The sequence below is a fragment of the Miscanthus floridulus genome, chromosome 15, assembly GCF_019320115.1.
Source record: "Miscanthus floridulus cultivar M001 chromosome 15, ASM1932011v1, whole genome shotgun sequence".
Taxonomy (NCBI): Eukaryota; Viridiplantae; Streptophyta; class Magnoliopsida; order Poales; family Poaceae; genus Miscanthus; species Miscanthus floridulus.
This window is the reverse complement of record NC_089594.1, coordinates 10,586,341-10,601,704: the sequence shown is the minus strand read 5'-3', so window position 1 is coordinate 10,601,704 and position 15,364 is coordinate 10,586,341. Positions and strand designations below refer to the sequence as shown.

General features: G+C 43.3%; 1 protein-coding gene across 1 annotated transcript; it reads right to left on the bottom strand.

Moving 5' to 3' along the window:
- Window positions 1–4,110: 4,110 nt before the first annotated feature.
- Window positions 4,111–14,232, bottom strand: LOC136509409 (OVARIAN TUMOR DOMAIN-containing deubiquitinating enzyme 1-like). The gene is made up of 9 exons (XM_066504215.1): window positions 14,032–14,232; window positions 12,590–12,907; window positions 8,699–8,761; window positions 8,530–8,613; window positions 8,301–8,447; window positions 6,239–6,273; window positions 6,099–6,154; window positions 5,936–6,027; window positions 4,111–5,654 (listed from the first exon to the last, which is right to left on the bottom strand). Exons 1-9 carry the CDS (start codon window positions 14,230–14,232, stop codon window positions 5,289–5,291), a joined length of 1,362 nt encoding a protein of 453 aa, XP_066360312.1. The 3' UTR covers window positions 4,111–5,288.
- Between the last annotated feature and the right edge of the window lie 1,132 nt (window positions 14,233–15,364).

Sequence of the window (15,364 nt, the reverse complement as noted above, 5' to 3'; positions counted from 1 at the left end):
CGCGCGCATCGCTTCGCTCTTTTCCCATGCGAGCACGCGGCGCTGCTCTTTCCCGTGCGCTTTTTTGTCTAGCGGTGTTCGCCTCAGCAAAATCGACGCCTAGGCGACACCTTCAGCCGTGAGGCGACGCCATACGCGTTGAGGGCGCAGCGACCGCGACGCCCCGTTTAGAATCTCGCTCGGACGACTAGGCGATGCCTAGGCGACGCCTTATAAACTATGGCGCCCCCGCCTCCGCACACACCGCGCCTCTGCCCGAGCCACGCGTGCCCCTCCCGTCCAACCCACGCCCTTCCCATGTTGCACCCCTGGCCACGTGCACGCCCGGCTGCGCAGCGCTCCAACCCTTGCCGCGCCTCCATTCACTGTCGCGCCCCACTCCAAGATCCGTAGCGACGAGACCTGGAGCGACGAGATCCGAGCACCTCCATCCTTCTCCGACGCCAGCTCATGCAAGACCGGCGGCTTCCCCCTCTCTCTCTCCACGCCGATGAGCCTCCATTCCTTCAAGTAGGAAGAAGATGTTGCGCTGAAAGCATGTTATAAGGGTATGTTTCATGTGTTTCATACACATGTTGCAAATGTTTCATATGGATGTTGCAAGTGTTTCATACGCACGTTGTAAGTGTTTCCGGTGTTTCATAGGCATATTGCAGGTGTTTCATATGGATGTTGCAAGTGTTTTATTTGAATGTTGCAAAAGTATATCAGAGATGTTGCATATGTTGCAATGGATACACATGTATGTTGCAAGTGTATGTTTCAAGTGGTTCAGCTATTCCAGACGGATGTTGCAACTGTTTTATTTTGATGTTGCAAAGTAGATCTGGATGTTCCATGTGTTACAATGGCTTCACATGTATGTTGCAAATTTATGTTTCAAATATTTCATTTGTTTTCAAACGCATGTTGCAAAACTAGTCTTGGAGGTTGCAAAAGTACATCTGCTTTTCAAAATCTCGTGTGCGCGTGCAAAACAGAGCAAGCGGAAACTACGTGTGCACGTGGAAAGGACCGGGCGGTCCCACAGGGCCCCGCGCGCGTGCAACGGAGCGGGTGGGGCGGCGCGTGTAACGGAGTGGGGCGGGGCGGATCTGCCGTGAGTCCGAGCGGACGGGGCAGAGCAGGGAGCTGCGTCCGGACGTTCGGGCACTAGGCGTTCCGATACAACAATGTACTGATATCTATGATGCATAATAAGTATTATCAAGGAATATATTTTCATAGTATCTTGTTTTGAGATACAAATATTGACAATGTTCTTTATAAACCATGTTATGCTTAAAAAAGCCTTGACTTAGTCTAACCTACAATTATATTTCGTTTTGGGACAGAGGTAGGCACCACAATTTGACCAAGCCCTCCCATGGCACATTAGGCCCTCATGCAAACTATTTATCTAGCAAAAAAAAACATCTCATCTCAAATTGAAGTGCTTAGTCTATAATTTGTCGTTAGGAGGAGCAAAATCCTTTGAAATGCTTCCAACATATATATATTTTTTTGCCAAGAGATTTCACAAATATAGGTACATTGCTTCATTCGTTGGAGCCTCAGCTCCATTATGGTATCATGGAACAATTTTTTCACTCTTGAGAAGAATAATTTCATATACACTATGTTTTGAAAAAAAAAAAGAATAACAGTTTCACTATTAGTTGAACACATTGTCATGGCCATGTTCAACGCTTTCATGATGATAAAGGGTACCGAGTCCTGACAATAGGTTGCTGATGCCTTAATTATCTCAAGTTGATCATTCATTTGAATTCCATGCATGGTGTCTCAATTTTGACAGCCCAAATGACTACAAGTCCTCAGTTCTTATTCTAGTGATGCTTCAAACTAATGAACTACTTGCTGAACAAGCAGTAGCCTCAGCGAATGAACAATATTATCTAGATTCTGGTCTTATAAGGATCTAAAGTGTTATCAGTGCTGCATGATTCTTCAATAGGTGGACATTCTCGGATCTAGGCGACTTACAAAAGAGTAGCCCTCAAAACGGATGTTTATGCACTGCTTGCCAGCAGGCCAAGCATGAACACTGCAAGTCTCCTGGGTTACTTCAGTCTTTATTTAGCAGTTCCTGATGGCGCTTGATGAAACCTCTCCATGGATTTCATAGATTCCTTTCCTAAAATGTGAAGGATGCGATGCTCCTAGAGATTGTTGACAGATTCACCTCTTAACTCAACAGCATCCCTTCACGGCACTAATTGCTAAGGTATTCCTAAAGCATATCTCAAGCTACCTATTCTGCTTTACAATATGAAGTCTGATAGGAACAAGATTTCCACATGCTCTTGCTCACAAGAATTATTCAGATTATAGGCTAAACCAGTGTGTTTTTTTCCCTAAAGGATGGCAAAAGTTTTGCGGCTAATTTTATTAGAAGAGAAAATAAGAGTAATGACCCAGCTTTTAAGGAAAAAACTAGGCCCAAAAACCTTACAAATAGAGGTGCAGTATCCAACATTAACTACCACAACTAGCTCAAGAAAAGAAAAGAAAAACACACTAAGCACAACTAAGCTCGCCTCCAACCAGCTAAACTCAACTTGCCTAGGAGAAACACACTAAACAAGGCTAGAAAAGAACCACAACAAAAACTTGTTAAGGGCTTTAGCATTGAGCACCACTTACTACAATAGAGAGACCCACATGCCACATATCCATACTACCAAAGCTAGTGTCAATAAACAAACTGAAGTCTGAAAAAACGCCCATACGCCTTCCATCCCACCCACAGCTGGAGCATGAGAAAGGTTCAGATAGCTTGCTGGACTGATAGAACCTTGGACGATGTTGAATTGTTAGCATTCCTTCCCCACAGCACTTGATGATTTCCATATTTTTCCAAGTGAGAGAGCAATAAGATGTGTTCAGACCATCTGGCTTCCCTATTTTGCTTAGTGAGAGAGCAATAACAGGTGTTGTCCGTTCTCTAACAATGCTTGGATACGCTCAAAAAAACAATGCTTGGATGGCCTCCATTCTTACCTTGGTGAGCGGATGATCAAAGTGCTGGGCAAATTGTTCAAAGAGATACTTGAAGATTATGACTTAGGGGATACAGCTCCTAGTTTCTTAACAAGGAGTTCTTCTGCTACTTGGATTGCCCCTTTGCCAACTTTGCTTTTCGCTTTTTCAACAAGCCTATTGCTTTTGCGCTGTGGAGGAGATTGTATTGCGGTATCTTGGGCTTCCACATTTGGACTTGGTTGTTGTCTAATCAATGGGGGAGTCATTGGTCTAGTAATTGAAACCAAAAACTCCTCAATGCTCTATGCATCTTGTTTGGATCAAATAGAACCTAGCTGAATTTATCACATATCAAACTTCATTGGGCCGCACAACATGTAACGTGTTATATGTCTCTGATTCTAACTTTAGGACTATGCACTAGGGGCTCAGTACCCTCCTGTTTCTCTTCCAAAAAAAAAAAAAAAACTTTAGGACTATGCCTCCACTGCTTTCCAATAGTTCTGATGCTAACACTCTGCTATAAGATGGGCAGCTAAATTTGGATCTCAATAATGAACTTAGTTGAGTTCAGAACAAAATGAAGATACAAACTGATAAGCATCGTTCTCCAAATCAATTTCAGGTTGATTATGGTAAATCGTCAACCATGTGCGAAGCTCCCTTTAAAGTACTTTGGCCCATTTGGAGTACTAAAGTGCAAGGATTTTAACAGCATACCACTTAGCTCTACCAGAAAAATGCAAAATTCACCTTGTGCTTAATGTCTCAACTTAGTGCACACCAGTGCTCCCTCAGATCCCTGAGCTGCCTGATCTGGGCAATATGTCGCTCTTGCCAGAATACATCTTGGATTGGAGTTTGGTAAAGGACGGCAGTGCTTCGGCTGCTGCTCAAGTGCTTGTCAAATGCCAGATCCAAAAAGGATTACAACGTTGTCAAGCAGTGCTTTTGCCTGTCACACAAGCTAAAACATGCAGGCGCATAGCCATCAGGCATCTCTGTAGCATATCTGGCATACAAATGAATGCAAGGCACTGCATGGGTACATGCTGTGATTGTAATTCTTCCATGTTTGTGTGAGGGCCATATTGGTCAGTGTGAGGGAGACAGTAACTGATGAGAACCTAAACTAAGTGAAGAAACAAGAATTATGTTTCTACATATCTGATCTTCTTCTATAAGTTACCTTCTTATTTGTCTATCCCTCCCCCTGCTGTCTCTGTTCTCTGCAGATCACTCAACTCCAGTGACCGGGAAGCTAGCACCAACATTACAGTGAACATAATGGACAAATTCTGTTGTTGGAATTAACTACCGCTGTTCAGCACCTGACCAAAGACAGCCAAATTAAATGGCTGAAGTTTCCATTATTATGCATGTGTTTGAATGTCACGAAACCATTCATGCATCATGTCTAGTAGGGGGCGCTGTATGTCCATAACCTTCCACTTGAAGTAAATCTGTATTTCCAATTTAATCTCCGAGATGGCTTTAAATTTTCTACTCAACAACCCTATTTGTACCATGCAAGCTGCAGCAATACACAAGATCGATCGAGTCTCCATTCACATCCACATGAGTTTTCCCAGAAGAATCACTGCTCACATACTACATTTTCATTTGATTAAGTCTGCTGTCAATGCTAATCTTAGTTCTCCACAAGTGTCTTCAAAGATTTTTTACAAGAAAAATACAAACTCCATATCATTATCAATTTTAAATTCCTTCTAGAACGCATCCAACTTTTAGCAAGCATTACCAATCACTGGCCAAAGAAGAGCCTGCAGTAACTGGGACTCTCAAAAAATGCCTTCATGCTGCAAATTTCGGTATTATTGTTCCTTGAACATGGATGATCCAAACCACATCTTGCTGTATCAGAAAACAACTAGTCCTTCATATGCTCTTACCAAATATGAATCTTCCATCCATGCTTCAGCAACAGGAAGAACATCCATAAGAAAAAAAAAAAAAACCAAAAAAACTAACAGATTTATCCCATTGCTCCCAGTGTAAAGAGTTCTTCCCACTGGTATTAGTGCCCTTAAGTCTCCAGCAACACGAGAAACAATGCCTCAGATTTTATGCCAAGTCCAAATTTATTTCATAAACTGCGTGCATCACCACATCAGAGCAAATGGAGTATTTTTTGTCTTGGGCAAAAGTGTAACCAGATACATTTTGGAAGCAGATGCACAATCAAACACCCATACTAGAGTACGTTATCAATAGGTTTCCAAGTTATAACCCAAACAGTTTCGGTTAGAACTGTTCACCAGAGGCTGCCACATACTCGGAATTCACTTGCGATAAAGAATGTCGCATTGACCTGTCCTACTCAGTAAGGAGACTAAAGGCATGTGATCAGATGAAAGTAAGTTTCCAGACGGCATGGCTGAGTTGCTATCATCCCTTCCTTGCTCTGGATGTTTATCAGTTGCGCTTGAGAGACAGTAACTTGTGATTAAACTGAGAGGTCCTGATGTTGTGCTTACTCTTGATTCTGATTGAGGAAAGAAGTCAAAGCACTTTACTTGCGCAATCCCATTGTTCATGGTTCCGTCCACAAGTGCCAGGTGCATTGGGATGCCAAGTGCATTTGATAGAGCACTCATTTGTAGCATGTCGGCTTCAGCGTCAAAGGGACGCACTGATGCTATGCAAAACTGTTACCAAAGCCACAAATGCAGAATAGTGAGAGCTATTTGTAAATGGAAAAATAGTATTGGTCAGCTTGGTCCTTCCATATTTACCAAAAAAAAAAAGTTGCCCATATTTTATTTCTAGGGTTTGCATATTTCTGCTGAGAGAAGACTAACTTGGGAAAGTGAGGATATCATTAACAAAATATAATTGTTAAAGCAGCATAAGAGGAAAATAATCTACTACTTAAAATGAATCAAGCATAATTTCTGAAAATGACTGTATAGCAGCCAGAAACACTAACCAAAAGGGCTTGGGTTTGCTCGAATGCTGGCTCGTAGTCCACTTCATGTGTACGGATATGAACCTCTGTCAGCAATCTAAGCAAACAAAGAACTAACCAAAGAAAATGTTACATAGAGAACAAAAAAACAAACAACACATCCCAAAAAACAATGTATCCTCACTCCTGGATGACGTAATCTCCTGTAGGCTTCTCTTGTAAAGCTCATCAGCATTTAGCCTAGAAAGGAAAAATAAATAAATGTTTTGTAAACATAAATATTATTCAAAGAATTGGATCACTGGTGTAATGAGCTAAACGTACCCATTGGCAACTGAATTGACCAAGTTCTCAAACTCCTGAAAGAAAATAAAGACATTTGTGGTGATTAATATAATTACTTCAAAGTATAATATCAGGAAAAGATACTCTTAAGTGATGCATAATGACATGCCATTTTTTAAAAGTAACACATAAAACATAATCTTAATAGATAGTGAAAATGCAGGGGAAATGGAAAAAAAAAAGAAATGCATACCAGATAGTAAAGTGCATTTTCACTGCTGTGTAGAAATATGATGTAGTGTTCGAGAGAAAAGAAGAAGTATGCTATAGACCCAGATATATGTGATTATTCATGAGTTTTTAAGTTGGTTTCGTTCATGTACTCCATGTTATCTATGTGTCTGTGCACTCCGTCTTGTTATTATTTTAAAACAAAGTCAGTACAGAGGTAGCGGGCCTCATCTCTGTGGCAGTAATAACTGAAGTTGGGAATGGATCTAATACACTTTTTTGGAAGGATAAATGGTTAGATGGCAAAAGGATTCAGGACATCGCACCTCTGGTTTTTGCACTGGTTCCTAAAAGAAGATCAAGTAGACGCACTGTGTTGGAAGCACTAACTGAGGAAAAATGGATAGAGGACATACAGGGTGAGATTGGTACAACTGCCTTGTTTCAGTATCTTGACCTTTGGGACATCCTGAATGGTGTGGAGCTGAATGAGGAAATTCCTGATAAGCACATCTGGAGGCTATCTACTTCGGGACAATATACAGCAAAGAGCGCCTATGATGCGCTTTTTCAGGGTGCAATCTTCTTTGAACCTTATGAGAGAATCTGGAAATCCTGGGCTCCCCCCAAATGCAAATTTTTCATGTGGCTGGTCGCTCATAATAGATGCTGGACAGCGAACAGATTGGCAAAGAGGGGGCTCCCTCATCCAGATCAGTGCCTTCTGTGTGATCAAGAGGAGGAGGATATTCAACATCTTCTTGTGGGCTGTGTATTTTCAAGAGACTTTTGGTTCTCCCTCCTGTCGCGCTTTGGTTTTGCAACACTTGCTCCTCAACCTACTGACCAATCCTTCGATGATTGGTGGAGAAAAGTCGACAGTGCTGCTAGTGGAGATTATAGGTTGGGTCTGAATTCTCTAGTCATTTTGGGAGCCTGGAGCATCTGGCGGCAAAGAAATGATTGTGTTTTTAATGGTGCAACCCCAAATGTTAACATGGCTCTGGCTAGGGAAGAGGCTCATTGGTGGAGCCTGGCAGGAGCCAAGGGAATTTCTCTGCTCTCTGCTGGAGGAACAGTCTAATGGACTGCTGTAGGGTCGTCTTTTGTCCTTCTTAACCAGTGATCCAGTGTCCATGTAGTGGTGTGTGGGTGTGTGTGTGTGTGTGTGTGTGTGTGTGGGGGGGGGGGGGGGGGGGGGGGGGGGGCGGGTTCGGGCCTATGTATGACTCTCTTTTCTTCTATTAATACAATGATATGCAGATCTCCTACGTGTTCGAGAAAAAATTATTTTAAAACAAAGTTCCCACTTTTCCCATGTAGGGGATGAGAGCACAGGTTTGTATAAAATTATAAATTATGCCTTACTATTGCTTATTTAAAACGTTGTCTTAAAGTCCAGAGATATACACATTACATTTTTTTTCTCGAATGTGCAGGATAGTTGTGTTTTATTGCATTAAGAAGAGAAATTTGAAGTAAAACACACCCTAACACATTTATGATTTTTTTCTTTCTCGAGCAACACATTTATGAAGTTACATACACCCCACAGGAACAAGAGAACGACCAGGCATGTGTACCCAGAGAACTAAGATGAAGCCAACTCTAGCTGCAGCAAACCCCTAGCTCCAACCATAAAACAGAGCAGAGCCACATTCCCAGCAGTACTTAAAACCCTTTGAACAAATATACATTACATAATATCTAGAATTGAAGGCGCGGGGTACAATAACTATTTAGGCAACTAATAGATGTCCCACAGGATTATTTTGTGGATAACTGGCTGAACTGATCACTAGGAAAAAATTTAGGATAAAACAATCAGACAATACAAATTCATGCTTTTGTAAGTTGAGACAATACTTACAGAAACAACACTTGAGAAAAATGCTTCAGGATTTGAGAAGTACGCACTATCCCAATGTAAACGACAGAAATTCTCTCTGGACCTTGCCACACATTCCATTAAGCGAGTGACCTCAGCTTGACTACCTTGCATTTTCCCAAGGTTTTCCTGTTTACAAGCCTAGCATGTTAAGATTTTGTGCAGAAGAAAGCAACAACATCATCATGAACAAGATAACTGAGATAGTTACCAAGTAAGAGAAAAGGAAAGCTCTGTAAAAAGATGATCCATCTATTCGCATTTGTCTGATGCACACATAATGCTCACTAAGAATCTGCACAAAGAATGATTTTCAGAAATGCAGAAGCAGTTAATAATGACAGTGCTTCTAGAGTCAAGTTTGTAATGTAAAAACAAACCTTAAACTTTTGCTGAACGATAGAATTTTTTGCAGCTGCACGAACAAAATCAGATAGTGGCACCTATGGTTGTAAGAGAGTTAGAATCACATAGGCATAATAATTGATTCATAAGATTCACTTAAAATGATCCAGATAAGTCATGCTGAGGCAAGGCATGGGGCACACGAGTTTACTTTTTTTTTTTACAAAAAATGCTATAAGACTCATGGCAAAATGTCTTTGCGTATAAAGGCTTGCAAGCTAGCTAGTGCTTGCAGTAAACATTATGAACCCATGAATTCTCTGGTAGCCAAGTATTAAACATCGTTTAAGACACACTTAACTTTCTGGTTGACTTTCATGATATTTTTATTGTACAAATACTGCAGGGCACATTGTATCTGTTCATGGCAGTATTTACAATTTTTTTCCAGGACACCAAATTACAAAAACAAGAATTGTTTTAGTGGGAAAGACCAAATCTATTTTATGGGTAACATTTTCTCGATAATGGAATAGAAACATCCAGCCTGACCGAGAGATGCATCAGTTTTATTTTTAATATATTTAAGAAATAATGACTGGAATATCTAAGCCAAGACTTAGGACGCACTCAAGGAATCTGCAAACAGTCCAGGAAATGTTTAGTGCAAATCATCATCACATATTTATTGCCATTGATTATCAAATCTTATCTACAAACATGTCACACCCAATTTTAAGGATAAAATTGAATGCACTAAACCCATGTGTGTCCAAGGATCAGTCACACACATAAGTTGACAAAATACACAAATATCATCACGGTGTATCTTACATCACGATTAATACCATAACATAGTCTTACACAACACAGCGGAAAATAAAAAGACAGCTCTCTCGTGGAAACTCCAACACAGGGACGGTCAACTGGTTGACCACAAGCCTAAAAGTCCTCTGGAAACTCCTCATACTCATTGACATCTGTTACCCATCCGAGATTTTTATCCAAATATTGAAAATAAACAAGCGTAAGTACTTCCCGTACTTAACAAGATAACATGTGGTTATGAAAGCTCAAAAGGATGACTCTGGTTTACTGCAGTTATCACTTTTAGTAAGTCAAGATTTTATCACCAACTATTATCGAGTTATGCTTAAGCCCCAACTAACCCACCTGATCAGATATCAGAATCAATTGTATCATATTATCATCATAGAACATCATAAATGAACAACAATAAATAACCAGTTATTCTGTGAGTTTTCCGGGCCGCTCGTGACCGTGAGCACGGCTGTTATAACAGTTTGTAACACTCTGCCGAGGTTGTGCACATTCATCGTGAGTCGTGATTCCTATATGCCCGGGTTAATTACTTCTATTTCACTGTCAAGGTGAGCGGACGGGGTACACTATAAAGCCATTTCATAGGTTTTTCTAACAAGTTAGGGCCGCTAGGTTTTCTCGGCAGGCAGATGTAGGAATCCCTTTCCTATGGCACATATCCATCGCAGCTATACACATAGGAACAGAGGTAGTCCTATACCCAACGTGGCAAGCCCCTTTTGCGCCATAAAGATAACTTCTAACAAGCTAGAAAATGTCCTATTACTGAGCTAAAGTCAGAGCCATGTGACCCTCACGGTTGCACTGTCAGTCTCAGCTTTTGCCGACAGATAAGTCCTTATGGAGGGTCAAGAGCATCATGATCAAAAGTCATTTGCTCTTTCGCCCTATAATTCAGTTGTTTAAAAGCAACTTTTACCTTTTCGTTCCATAGAACCATTATTCATTATGTAGATCATGTATAGTTACATTGAGCGCTAGCAAACTACCCATATGCATATAACTCATAGGAGACAAGGAAACAAGATAATCAATCACTAGGATGTCCTTACGGGTATCAAAATGAGACACATGCAAATGAGTAATTAATAAATGGTGAATAGGACATCAAGGTAGATGTAGATCCCATGCTATACTTGCATTGGTTAACAAACTCCTGCTGGTCCTGCTGGTCGTCAAAGAACTATTGGTCTCCAACGTTCTCCTCACCGTCTGAACACGACCATCACGGCAACATACAACATTTCAGGAACATTCATGCAAAGCAAACAAACCTATAATTAGAACAGTACACCAGCAGTATAGAAATCAAGATAAAATGTTTATGAAAAGAATCTCGCTACGAACACGTCAACGCGAAGTTCACGAAAATCGGAGCTAAAACACGAAAGTTATGATTTAAACAAGATTTCCTATAGCAATTTAATTAAGTAAACCTAACCATGAAATTTAAAAGTTGCAAACTTGGTTAACAGTGGTATTAACACGCAGATTATGCGATTACGAAACTAACGCAATTTGAACGGGTCGATTCGGAGCTAAAACGACGATTTTATAAGCAAAACAATGCAGTGGCATTTCTGTAAATAGAATGAACTATTTTCGGATTTTAAATAAAATCAAATTCGGAATTAATTAAACCGGCCGAGGACTGCGGGTTCAAAATGGCAAGACTTGGGGGTCTCTTTAGCAAAAGGACCCGCGAAGGGGTATCGGCAACCCTGGGTCGTTGATCACGCAATGGGCGGCTCAGATTAGAGCTGGGGGAGAGAGAAAAGGAGTGCTGCCGCCGGAATAAAGGCCGGCGCGGCGGCGGCCATGAATGGCAGTGTGAAGCTCGCCGACGCACGGGAAACGAGGCCTACGAACCCTGGTTCGACGAGCCAAAAGCACTGGGAGAGAAAGAGGAGATGAAGGCGAGCTCACCAAGGACCTCAAATCGGTCGAAGGAGGAACAGAGACGGCGGACTGCTCGCTGGGGCGGTCGTCGGCCTCCTACGGTGGTTCGACGTCGATTTGTGAGCAAAGAGAGCGAGAGAAAGAGGGAAAATGGAGCGAGGAGGTCCACTACCGCGTGGAGAAACTCGGCGGCACGGCGGCGGCTCCGGCGGGCGCTGCGCTGCGGTTCTGCAAGTTCGAGAGAGGGGAAAATGGGACAGGGAGCAGCAGGGGAGCGGCGTCGGGGTCTGAGCTCCCATTTAAAGAGGCCGGGTGCGGGGGGGGGGGGGGGGGGGGGGGGCTCCCACGACGCGAGACGTGGGCGCGGAGCGGCGGTTTTGCCATGACTGCTTGCGACGCGGGAGGTGGGGGACGGCGCCAACAAGCGGGCCTGGGCGGTCAGCGACTGAGGCGCGGGGTGGCGGTTGAGGAAGGCAGCGCAGCTTGGCTGGGCCGGCCCAAGGGAAAAGAGAGGGGAGGGGAGGGAAAGGAGAGTGCCAGCGCTCTGGGCTAGGCCAAGGCCTGGAATTGGGCCGCGGCGAGCACGCTGGGCTGCTGCAGGCTGTGACCACAGCAGGAAGGGAGAGGAGCAGGCCATCTGGCCGAGTACAGAAAAGGGCCAGCAGGCTGAAATGAGGAAGTGAAGGAGAGAGGAGAAGGAATTCCTTTTTATTTTCTGAACCAATTTTCCAAATTCATTTTCAAAGGGGTTTTTTGAATCTTTTTGGCATTTGGGTCAAAATCAGACATCACAGTAAATTAAATGCAGCAGCATGAATGCATAAACACGTATCTATTCCTTATTATTGATTTTAATTTCACAAAAATTATTATTCCCTACATTTGAATGCTCACATAATTGCACAAGTAAATCAAATTTAACTATTTTGAAAGAATGTAAATTTTAGGGTGTTACAAAACACAATGAACAGGGTATGATCAGGGCATCACAGATGTTTCAATAGAGAACAATGGTAACACTTCTGGATACTTAATGATAGTTGATGATGGTATGAAATTTTCAGATGCCAGACCATTTCATTGAGCACAAAAAAGAAATTTCACTGTGAAGGAGAAACAATTCATGATTAAGGAACAAACAAGTAAATTCAGTTAAGTACCTTATGAGGCTACAATATTTATACCTGACATCGTATTGCCTTCTCAAGAGGTTCTGGGGTTACAAAGAGGCAGTTGTCATAATTGTCCTTGGCAACACGGTTGTTCTTTGGCGGGCGGAGGTATGTCTTCTTGCCATCTAGCAGCTGTTGCCAATTGTGGCGCAGTGAAAAAAACTCCTGTGTGATGAGCGGCTCACAATTTTGCCGGCCAATATAACGAGGGGGATTTTGTGGATCACTCGAGTCCATACAAAGAACTTGAGGATCACTCATGTACAGAGAACCCCATCCACTTCTTCTTTCAAGTACGTCAAGCTCTTCGTCTTTGAAGCCCTCATAATCCTGGTGAGTTACAATCATCAGGTAATTCATGTTTTCCAAATGGAAGCAGGGAGAACACAATGACATAGTCCCAGTAAATTCACTTATTTCATTCTACTACTAGTCAAATGACAGACACATAATCTAAAAAAAAAACTTTCCAGAAAATATGCAAGTCACGACATGATCTCTGGTACAACAAGATACTAAGAGAAAAAAGAATCCAAATAATATACTCAACATACACCGACTTTTCTTTTCACGAAATACCAAGAGAAAAAGAAAAAACAAACCAGCCTGCAATTGGATCAAATCCCTGAAGGAAGCCCAAATTATGACAGACAGTAATCTAAACGGATGGTTTTGAATAAAGCGACCAAAAACTTCAGAGGGCAAGAATCAGCCAGAATGAGACCAGCATTTAGCAAAAGACCGCAAGAAACTGCCATTCGAAATTGCCGTGGCACCACTCCTGGACATGCAGTAACCGGCATTGCTTTTTCCCCTTTCTTCCTACTTTCCCTTTCCTTCCCGGCTCGTTTGGTCGGGGGTAATTGAGGGTAGGGAATGAGAGTTTAGAGATGGAGTTTAGAAATCTTTTGTTTGTTTTGTGGGAATGGAGTTTCGGTGGGAAGGGGAAGGGGAGTTCAACTCCCACCGATCAATTCCCTACGGAAGAGGTGAGAATTCGGTGGGAGTTATGTTCTTAATCAAAGAAAAATAGATATGAATTCTCTTGTCAATTTCCATTCAAAACCTCCACACCAAACAGGAGATATGAATTCCCTCATCAATTTCTTTCTTATTTCCCTCCACGAACCAAACGAGGGATTAGGACTAAAAATCAATTTCCCACCTTAAGTCTCCCTGTCAAGTCCCACCACTAATTCCCATGCGTCCTCCCACGTAGTTGCCAAACACACCCTCCTTCCTAGCCGACATCAAGAACCCATCAATGGTCAATCAAATCGGGGACGTGTTCAAACCAAAATCAGCCTGCCACCGACCCAATCGAGGATCCCTCGCCTTCTATCAGAACGGGAGAAAGAATCCCCAAGAAATTGGGCGCAGCGTCTCAAGAAATCAAGAACCTGCCAACGCACGGAACCCCAAGAGACCCGCGTGAAGCTGGAACAAGCACAAACCTCGTCGTCGTCGTCGTCGTCGGGCGGCGGCGGTGAAGGTGTCCGCGGAGAAGAGGGTTCCGGTTGCAGCGCGGGCCGCGGCGCCGCTGTGCCGTCGCCGCCTCCGCCTCCGCCACCTGCGCTGCTTCCCGCGCTGGGTTTGTACGTGTACGTGAACTTGTGCGGCCTCACACTCTTTTCTGGCGTTGCCTTTTCTGACATTTCGCCGAGTTCTTTTGCAGTTCCTCCCCTGATTTTCTACGAAATGTTGACGCGCTACTTCTTGCTGGGTCAGAACATAGCCCTCCTATTTATTTATAGTCATAGGAATCCAATGGAGAATTTACAAGTGGAAAGGTATTTTCCGGAATTTTGCGCCTTTTATTATGTGTCACGTAGTAAAGAAATTGGAGATACTGGAGCCCGAACGTCCGCTGAGACGTGCGCGCCTCCTCCATCATGCGCGGCCATGGGAAACATCATGCCGCCAACAATTTGTTCGCACACGCCCACGTGGGACCACTCAAGCCCGCTCCGTTTCATGCGAGGACCGCCCGCGACACCCTTTGCTTCTCGTGCGCATGCACATGGAGATCGCATGCGCCCGCTCCGTATCGCGCATGTGGGGATCGCTTGCGCCTACACCCCTGCCTGCAAATGCGCGCCGTAGACTTCGGCCGTCCCATCCAAGAGTATACGCTTGAAACATGAATGAAACACTTCGCAACATGAAAACACTTGCTACAACATACGACTAAAACAGTTGAAACATTTGAAACATATGCTTGCAACATATGTGTAAAACATATGTAACATCTAGATCAAACATTTGCAACATATGTCTGAAACAGATGAAATATTTTGAAGAAACGCTTACAACATACATCTAAAACACTTGCAACATATGCAACATATAGATCTACTTTTACAACATCCAAATAAAATACTTGAAACATACCTCTGAAACACGTGAAACATAGATTTGCAACATATGCTTCAGCGCAACATCTTCTTGCTAAGGTCGTGTGTCATGCCTACCACAACCTTCCTGGTAGGGAACTGCGGTAGAGGCAACAAGCTCGGGTTAGTGGTGGCGCAGCTTTCTGTCGTGGTGTTTTCGGTCGACCACGGGAGACAATGTCCCTACTGGCGACGGCCTTCTCCTAGTGGCGCAGTGCATGACGTGGCCGCGACGGGCGAGGCGGAATGGGGCGCGGCGGTGGATGGGTGTGTGTCGAGAGATGGAGCGCGGCCCGACGCAGGATGGCGAAAACACGTGGTGCAGGATGGAGGCGCGGCGGGGGATGGAGCGCGGTGTGGCAGGGGACGTGACGCGGCGTGGGATGGGGTGCAC

Bases quoted from the DNA above. Each gene is read 5' to 3' on its own strand.
- LOC136509409 (XM_066504215.1), bottom strand. From the start codon at position 14,232: ATGTCAGAAAAGGCAACGCCAGAAAAGAGTGTGAGGCCGCACAAGTTC. The intron at 12,908-14,031 runs GTTTGTGCTTGT...GTAACTCACCAG, and splicing joins ACGACGACGACGACGACGAG to GATTATGAGGGCTTCAAAGA. The intron at 6,028-6,098 runs GTGAGGATACAT...TTCTTTGGTTAG, and splicing joins GGAGATTACGTCATCCAGGA to TTCTTTGTTTGCTTAGATTG.